The following is a 9,780-nucleotide window of genomic DNA, read 5'->3' on the forward strand; positions in this document are numbered from 1 at the left end:
AAGTTTGCTGCTACAAATGTTTTCTATTTCACCGGCAAGCCAATTTTAGCATTACAAAGTTGTCCCTCGTCAAATTTCTTCAATCATTAGATTCAACGGGGGTAGTACATTAGACTAGCAGAGAAACTTAATGTCTCTTTCATGTATGCTAAAGTTCTCAACTGCGTACAACAACACAACACAAAAACTACAGACAACCATACAGCGAAAAGAAAAGGGAAGTACGATTTCTAACTAGAGTTTTGTGCGCAATTGAACAACTAATTTGATTGTGTTAAACGTCGTCATAGAAAACTCTCACCAAAGATATTTCTTGTTGAAGGAAACCAGGGCCACAGAATGTTCAATGTTAGAAAGCAAAAGTGGAGCGTTCAAGCCTAAGTATGTTACACACCGAGTGAAGCAACAACACACAAGCACATTTTGTTGAAATTGCAGCTAAATTTTTAAGGCGGAGAAGCATCTGTAGACAGGATGATGTAGGAAGCTTGTTAAAGACACTATGGCCAAGTACAAATGCCGAAAGTGACTGCAGCACTACTTTCGGGTTTGTGAACAGCACGGGAAGTAAGCATTCAACGTGAAAAGTTGCAACTTTTTGTGGTCGCTGTCTCTGTTCTTCCTCTCATTACTTTTAGTTGCATTTTCAGTTCGTTAATCAAAGGGAAAAAAGAAGATATTTTTAGAAAAACAGAGGAATCAGTGGGATTATTCACTAGCAAAATCCTGACTATAAAACCAAAGGGAGTTTTTTTTTTTTTTTTTAATGAACTCAGTTCAATCGATAGAGAGGACGAGAGGAGCTGTTTCTGAGTCACTAGTTGCCGTCTTCACATCATTATGAATCATGTATAAGACGTCTTGTAGAGTTGTCGGTTTCTTCTCTGCTTCTATGGAATTAGGAGACAGAGCCGTTGTGTTATCAAGTATGTGGTTAGAATCAGGAACAGAAATTGGAATGGTCGAAGGAGAAGTAGAGTAATTGGTCAATTCTCTGGCTCGCTCTGCCTCCGCCACCCAATCCGTTCTAGCGAGGGTCAAGGCCATGAGAGCTGCGCACGAGGCCTGCGCCGCGAGGAGTCCCACCCACAGGCCCGGCAAACCCATCTTTCCGATGAAGCCAAGAAGCACGGCGACGGGCATCCCCACCAGGTAGAAGGAACCTAGGTTGATATTGGCACCGGTGGCAGGTCGCGCGCTCCCTCGAAGCACGCCGCAGCCCACCGTTTGCGGGCAGTTCCCGAGCTCGCAGAGTCCGGCGATGGGAAGCGTGAGGGCCGTGAGTTTCAGTGTCTCCTCGTCGAGGGTGAACAGCCGCCCCCACTGGTGCCTCATCGACGCCGTGAAAGCGGTAGCCGCGAGGCCGAGCGCGACAGCGCAGGCGAGCCCCACCACTGCCGCAGCGCGGGCCTTGTCAGGGCGGTTAGCACCGAGCACGTTTCCGATGCGGGTGGAGACGCCGAAGCTGAGCGCGGAGGGGAAGACGTACACAAGGGAGGTGGTCTGGATGAGGATGCCCATCGAGGCGACGGCGGCGCGGGGGTGCGCGAAGAGGCCGCTGAGGAGGATCATGAGCTCATACCACCACCACTCGAGGCAGACCGACACGCACGACGGCGCAGCAAGTCGGAGAAGCGCTGGCCATCCACGAAGGCAGTCGGCGGAGGGGCCGCCGGGCCAGGTGTCTCGGCACGCGCCGGAGCAGAACAGGAAGAGTAACAGACAGACGAGGAGGTTGAGGTTGGTCCAGATCATGGCAGCAGCCACGCCGGCGATGCCGAGGCGAAGGCGCACCACCAGAAGGTAAGTCAGCGGACCGTGTAGAGTGACGCAGAAGAAGGAGCAGTAGGTGACGGGCAGGGTGATGTTCTGCGCACGGAGGAAGACGCGGAGCGGATGAAGAAAGGAGAGGAGGAGGAGGTCGGGCGTGGCGGCGGTGATGAAGACGTGGGCAGCGGAGGAGATTTGCTCGTCCTGGCCGCAGCGGAGCAAGATGGCTCGGGCGTTGAGCCACAGGAGGGAGATGGGAAGGGAGGCAGAAAGTAGCAGCAGAGTGGCGCGCTGCAGGGTGAGACCAAGGAGTTTGAGGTGGTTGGCGCCGAAGGCCTGCGCGCAGATGGGGTCCATACCCATCGCTAGCCCGGACAGCACCGAGTAGCCGGTGATGTTGGCGAACCCGATCGCCAACGAACCGGCGGCCAGTTCCAGCTCGCCGAGGTGCCCGAGGAAGAGCATCGAGATCATAGCGCGTGAGTAAAGCATGAGCCCGGTAGCGGCGGCAGGCACCGATATCTTACCGATCGCGTGCACCTCCTCCGCTAACTAATCACACATTAATATTAATCAATTTAAACGACGATTTAAATCAGAAGTAATCAACCACGTCAAAATGCGTGCACGTAGAACATATTTATATACCTCAGAAACACTCGGAGGGCGATGGAGATCATCAGGAGTGCTGTTCAAAAGATGAGATTTGGTAAGCGAAGGGAAAGGGGGAGGAGAGGAGGGTGGAGTGGCGTTGCACATCTCGTTCTTTGCTGCCTCTTCAAATTGAGAATGGCAGGGAGCAGAGCGGAGCGGAGCAGAGCAGTGCACTTAAATAGGAGGACGCGCGCACGTCGATTTCGATAACCGGAGTGGACTGGTCCAAACAGCCTTTCCGGCCGGTCCAATTAGCGTGTCTATTCGTTATTCGGCACAGCTGGGAGGAGCCTGGGACTGCATGATGGTTTGACCCAGTTTGATCAAAAGCTAAGCCTGAGCTGATCCTGATGGGATAGATTGATTAATCGTGGATGTTCAAAGCTTCTCTACTCGTGCAATTCTTCGTTGCTGCTTTTATTTTTATTTTTCGAATATTATGACGGCGACGGTCGGCTTAATCTGATCATGCCAGGTTGGGATATGGATGTGGTGAGTCATTACGTTGACTCTTAATTGTAGAAGTAGGCTCTCGTCTGTGCATGCTTCAGTGGCAAATCTCTCACGTATTCCAAGTTCCATGCAACTGCAGATTTTGCGAGCGGCACTTTTTTGTTATTTTTCTCTTTGCAGTTTGATTCTTTCAACTTGGTCGCCTTCTTTAAAAAAAAGGCTGGAAGAATGGCTGATGCTCTGCATATCTGAGTTTGGAAGAATCCACGACATTGCATGGAATATAATCTGGGAAAAACAAGATTTGATATTAGCACTACTTCACTATGATTATAATTAATTTTTAATTGGCATTGACACTAATTAAACTTCAATTGGTATGATTGCAGCATCTAGCTTGGTCGAGATTTTGACAAGTGTCACTAAAAAAATAATAATTTAGGGACGAAAATTTAGGACGAATATTTTCTGTCTAAAATTTATAATAAGTTTGAAGATAAAAATAAAATTCGACCCAACTTAACAACGAAATCTGTAACAAAATATTGTCGTCCAAATTCCCAACGAAAATTATTTTCATCGCAAAATTAGTCCCAGATTCTGGGACGAATCCTGAATTCGTTCCAGATTGAAATTTTTTTTAAAAATAATAAAAAAATTATAAGGGACGAATCCATGGATTCATCTCCAATTCAGGGATGAATCGTGGATTTGTCCCCAATTCTGGGACGAATCCCGGATTCGTCTCAGAATCAATTTTTTTTTTTTAAAAAAAAAAATAATCGGAAGTCTTAAATATGGACATAAAGACATCAAAATAAACAAGTTTCTATGTGTTCATATCATTCTCAGATCGTAAAAATATCCTCATCCATAATTTTGACTTAATATTTTGAGTGTGGTGATTTTTTAACTTGAATTTGACGTAATTCAAGTTAAAAAATTGTCACACTCAGTAAATTAGGTCAAATTATAAATAAGAATATTTTTATGATCAGAAGAACGATATGAACACATAGAAATTTGTTTCATAGAATTTCGATATCTCTATATCCATATTTGAGCCTTCCAATTTTATTTATATATATATTTTTAAATTTTTTATATTCTGGGACGAATCTAGGATTCATCCCAGATTTCGGACGAATTCAGGATTCGTCCCAAAATTGACATTTTTTTAAAAAAGAAAAAATTAATTGGAAGTGTTAAATATGGTCCTAGAGATATCAAAATTTTATGAAACAAGTTTCTATATGTTCGTATCATTCTGTTGATCGTAAAAATATCCTCATCCATAATTTTGACCTAATATTTTGAGTATGGTGATTTTTTAAACCAAATTTGACGTAATTTGGGTTAAAAAATTGTGACACTCAGTAAATTAGATCAAAATTATAAATAAGGACATTTTTACGATCAGGAGAACAATATGAACACAAAGAAACTTGTTTCATAAAATTCCGATATCTCTAGATCCATATTTGAGCCTTCCAATTTTATTTATCTTTTTTTAAAATATTTTATATTTTGGGATGAATCTAGTATTCGTCCCAGATTTCGGGACAAATTCAGGATTTGTCATAGATTTTTGGGATGAATCTATGGATTCGTCCCCAATTATCGGATGAATACTGGATTCGTCCCAAAATATATTTTTTTTTAAAAAAAAGGAAAAAATAATCAGAAGCCTTAAATATGAACCTAGAAATATCGGAATTTCATGAAACAAGTTTATATGTATTTGTATCATTCTCCTAATCGTAAAAATATACTCGTTCATAATTTTGACCTTTTATTTTGAGTGTGGTGATTTTTTTAACCCGAATTTTATGTAATTCGGGTTAAAAAATTGCCACACTCAATAAATTAGGTCAAAATTATAAATAAAGACATTTTTATGATCAGGAGAACGATATGAACATATAGAAACTTGTTTATAGAATTTCAATATCTCTATATCCATATTTGAGCCTTCCAATTTTATTTATCATTTTTAAAATTTTTTTTTTATATTCTGGGATGAATCTAGGATTCGTCCCAGATTTTAGGATGAATTCAGGATTCGTCCTAGATTTTTGGGATGGATCCATGGATTTGTCCCCAATTCTGGGACGAATCCTGGATTCATCCTAGAATTGATTTTTTTTATAAAAAATAAAAAATAATCGAAAGCCTTAAATATGAACTTAGAGATATCAGAATTTCATGAAGCAAGTTTCTATATGTTCGTATCATTCTCCTGATCGTAAAAATGTCCTCATCCATAATTTTGACCTAATATTTTGAGTGTGGTGATTTTTTAACCTGAATTTGATGTAATTCGGGTTAAAAAATTACCACACTCAATAAATTAGGTCAAAATTATAAATTAGGATATTTTTACGATCAGGAGAATGATATGAGCACATAGAATCATGTTTCATAGAATTTTGATATCTCTAGATCCATATTTGAGCCTTCCAATTTAATTTATCTTTTTTTATTTTTTTTTATATTCTGGGATGAATCTAGGATTCGTTCCAAATTTCGAGATGAATTTGTTGGTTGCAACTCGGAATATCGTACCGGTTTTCCTGTACACAAATTTTGTACAAGTCCTGAACCATTCCTAACAACCTACTGTATTCTTTAGAAATTAAATTTGGAATCACAAACAGAACTTAACATTATTGGTTCCAAATTCAACTTATCTGTTCTTAGAGGTTTAGACTTGGATCGCAAATGATGCTTAACATTATTGATCCAAATCCACCTATGTTACAAATTCAATTAAATATTTATTTCATAGATTGGCTTCCAGGTTAAACATGGCGAGGCACTAGGCCTTCTTGGGTATGGGATCATCCACCACTTCCTAGACAAAGCCTTTCAACGAAATTCAATATTTAATCTCCTTATAGTAACCCTAGGTTTAACCAATAAGAACAATTGAATCACAAGTTCGAAAAACAAAAGAAACACAAAATCGAAAACATAAATTCGATAGCCTAGATTCATTAGCCTCTTGTGTTTGGTATTTCAAGATCTAAACAAAAGGATGAACTAGTTATGATGCGGAAACTAATAACTAGTTATACCTTTTGTAACTTTGTAACGACCCACCTCCTACTAACTAGGCTGTGAGGCCGATCGTTACATTAATCTGTGCTAAACTATTCCCTGACCACCATTAAATCTAGATGCGGAAGCTGTACTAATTTAAAATTCTACTCAACTACTAACATTTCTTGGTTCTATACATGCTAAGGTAGGTAAACTAACTATTCATGACATGTTTTACCTTCCCCATGGTCAAGGAACTGAACTTAGACATTTTTCCGCTGATATCAGACCTCCCAATCGATCCATTGATTGATTGGAACGTCGGATCGATCCAGTGATCGATCAAGCACGCCACTGTGCTCGGGACAATAATTTGGATCGATCGGCTGATCGATCCAGGCTGGTCAATCGATCCATTGATCGATCCCAGAGCTCTCTGTTCGCGACAGAAATGGCTGAATCGATCAGCTGATCGATCCAGAAGCCTATTGTTCGCGGAACAGATTGCCCAATCGATCAACTGATCGATTGGAAACCCCCAATCGATCCACCGATCGATTGAGGTTTCTGATTTCGCACTGAAACTCTGATTTCAGCACTTGTTCGTGCCAAAATCACCTACAACAATTCTAGACCAAATACCAAACATTCTAACAACATTTAAATGACATTCTAAGCATGATTACTAACAATCTAAACAGGTCTTTCATAATTCATGCATCAAAACAACTAAAAATACGGAAATTAACATGATATAAATCTAAAGTATTAGTTTGCTAGTTTTTCCAAGATCTCTACTCCAGGTTCCTTCCACACACATCTTCATCATTGCATTGACCTCCAGCCTCCGCTAGTCCATCTTTCCTTTACCTTTATCTGCAGTATAAGGAAAAGAAGTATCTATAAGCTTTCGCTTAGTAAGAAACCATCTATCTCACAAAAACATGCATACGATGCATTTATGCTTTTAAAACATGCTATTTGAAATATGTACTAATTAAACTAAAACATGGCATGCTATCAAACAATACATGGAAGTCAAAAGCTAAACATGGCACACTATCATCTAAAGCATATGTAACCACAAGCTGAGCATAGTGTTATCATACATAACCATAAAAGAAATAAGCTGAACTGAAGCATAAACTGAGCTAATTCTAGCAAATGCTTAAGCTATACTGATCTCACCTAACTGTTTTGTGAGAGTTTAAAACTACATACATAATAGATGAAAATACATATACATGCTGCTATTTGGGCCCGACAACTGTACGTGCTATGCGCGCGTCCCTAACTAGACCCGGGTTTGCAAGTCCCGAATTTAGTAGGGTTTACTAGGTTATCTAAACCTAGGGACCGACTATGGGAGCCCAGCCCAATGGATATCTAATCCTGTACAGTGCCACTGAAAAGTAAAATACTGAATATAACTAATTATTGCTTGCCTTGCTCTTTCTAGGTTATCTGAACCTAGAGCTAGGTTATCTGAACCTAGAGGCGACTATGGGAGCCCACCCATTGGACATCTAGTCCTGTAAAAGCTGAAGCAAAGCTAAATAATCTGTAAAAATGCTTCTATTGCTTTTATCTAAGCTACTAAAATGCCTAAGTTGCATTTTACTGCGATAAACAATTTAATCGAACACTTGGTGTGCGCTAATTCACATCCCTTGTGTCGAAAGTCTATGTACTGCTAAACTAAGACATAAAATCCACACGGAAGCTACTTATACTGCAGGTGAGGGGTTTCTTACCTCCTATTCGAAGTTTCTTACGATTCTAATCGCTAAATTTCCGGAGAAGACGACCCTTTCGACGACCTTCTCGCGTCTTCGCGTTCCTCTCGCGGAGGGGAGCGTCCTCGTGTCGAAGTCGTCGCCGGAAAGTGCCCTTGGAGTCCTAGGAGAGGAACCCTAGGCCCTCTTGTGGTTGGTGCCGAGAGAAGGAGAAGGAGAGGGAGTCGGCGTGAGGTTAGGGTGAGGGTGAGGAAAAATCACGTTAAGGGAAAATAACTCTTCACTTATTAATTCCCTATTTATATTAAGTGATAATTCCGGCCCAACTCCAACTTAAATAAAATTGTTTCCCTTTCCTTTCAGCACGGCCCTGCTGGGTTCACTTGGTTACCATGGTTCACCATAAATCATAGGACCCAATAGGTGTCGGGTTCAATCCCCGCTTAAGCTATTTCGTTTTCTATTTATTTTTTTTGCTACTTCCGCTACTCTAAAAATTCATAAAAATATTCTAAAATTCCAGAAAAATCATAGAATATTTCTAAAATAATTTTGAGAATTTTCGGGCGTTACAAACTTATAGACCTCACGATCTTCTGTCGTATTCCTCTTCTTATCTTGGACGTCGTGTGGCCGACGATCTACCGAGACGAGAATCCACCCAAGCTTCCTTCTTCTCCAAGCAAGTTTCGACCACCAACAATCTTCAAGAGATGAAGAACTTTCGGCCACCAACCAAGCTCCAAGGGATGCTAAGAAACAAAGCCTCCTATCTCTCCTTCTTCCTCTAACAATATCTGGCTACCAACCAAGCTCCTTGAGATGAAGATGCCGCCAGCCACACATGGAAGAAGAATAGGAGGAAGAAGAGGGATGAGGGTCGGCCACCACCAAGGAAGAGAAGAGAGGAATAATAGATGTGTTGTTGTGAGGTGAGGCACCTCTACCCTCTCTTTTATATTCCTTGGTATTGGCAAATAAGGAAAGTTTTATAATTAAAACTTCCTTATATTCCTTGCCAATGTTTAAGAAGGAAAATTTAATTAAAAATTTCCTTATAAACCCTTAATGGTCGGCCCCTACAAGTCCTACATACAAGGAAAGTTTTAAACACAAAATTAAAACTTCCTAATTTGTTTCCGGAAATTTTTAAAATAAAAATTTCTCTTTTAAAAATTCCCTTCATGGTTGGTTATAAAAGGAAACTTTTATAAATTAAAATCTCTCTATTAAAACATGTGGATGACTACAAAAAGGAAAATTTTTTCCAAAATTAAAATCTTCCTTTTAACTATAAATAAGGAAAGATATCAAATCTTTCTTTTAATCTTTTGTAGAAAGCTATAAAAGGAAAGATTTATAATTTTTAAAACTCTCTTTTAAAACCATGAGGATGGTTACAAAAAGGAAAGTTTTATCAAAAATTAAAATCTTCCTTTTAACTATAAATAAGGAAAGATATCAAATCTTTTTCTAAATCCTTTATAGAAAGCTATAAAAGAAAAGATTTAAATTTTAAACTTTCTTTTAAAACCATGACTTCCACATAAGAAAAGATTTTAAAAAATAAAATCCTTTTAATCTAATATGGCTGGCCACCCTACTTGGGCTCCAAGCTAGGGTCGACCACCACTTGAACCCATCTAGCCTTGGTTTGGCCGACCCTAGCTTGGGCTCCAAGCTAGGCTTGGCCGGCAACCTTAAGGTGGGTAAGAAGTTGAGTTTTCGGTGGATATAAGACTTTATAAATAAGAGGCTACGACAAGGACCGAGAGGAGGAATTGGTTTTAGTCTCGCGATGAACTTGAGCTTCCCGTGTTCGCCCCAAACACCCAACTCGAGTTCATCAATAATAACTCATACCACTAAAGAGTTATTATTGAACTACCGCACCAATCCCATATTACTATATGAGCTCCTTCTTATCATGAGTGTGTTAGTCTCCCTATGTTTAAGATATAGAATGCCCACTAATTAAATGAGTTACTGACAACTCACCTAATTAATATCTTGCTCCAAAAGTAGTACCACTCAACTTCATTGTCATGTTGGACTAAGTCCACCTACAGTATAACGACCCAAAATTCCTCATTACGAGTCCTAATAGTGGTTAAAAATATTTACA

The 9,780-nt window shown here is 40.1% G+C and overlaps 1 protein-coding gene across 1 annotated transcript; it reads right to left on the reverse strand.

Moving 5' to 3' along the window:
- Positions 1 to 304: 304 nt before the first annotated feature.
- LOC122012376 (protein DETOXIFICATION 48-like) lies at positions 305 to 2,552 on the reverse strand. Its single transcript, XM_042568891.1, has 2 exons — positions 2,419 to 2,552; positions 305 to 2,322 (listed from the first exon to the last, which is right to left on the reverse strand). Exons 1-2 carry the CDS (start codon positions 2,527 to 2,529, stop codon positions 778 to 780), a joined length of 1,656 nt encoding a protein of 551 aa, XP_042424825.1. The 5' UTR covers positions 2,530 to 2,552; the 3' UTR covers positions 305 to 777.
- Positions 2,553 to 9,780: the final 7,228 nt, after the last annotated feature.

The sequence above is a fragment of the Zingiber officinale genome, chromosome 8A (genome assembly GCF_018446385.1).
Source record: "Zingiber officinale cultivar Zhangliang chromosome 8A, Zo_v1.1, whole genome shotgun sequence".
Classification (NCBI taxonomy): Eukaryota; Viridiplantae; Streptophyta; class Magnoliopsida; order Zingiberales; family Zingiberaceae; genus Zingiber; species Zingiber officinale.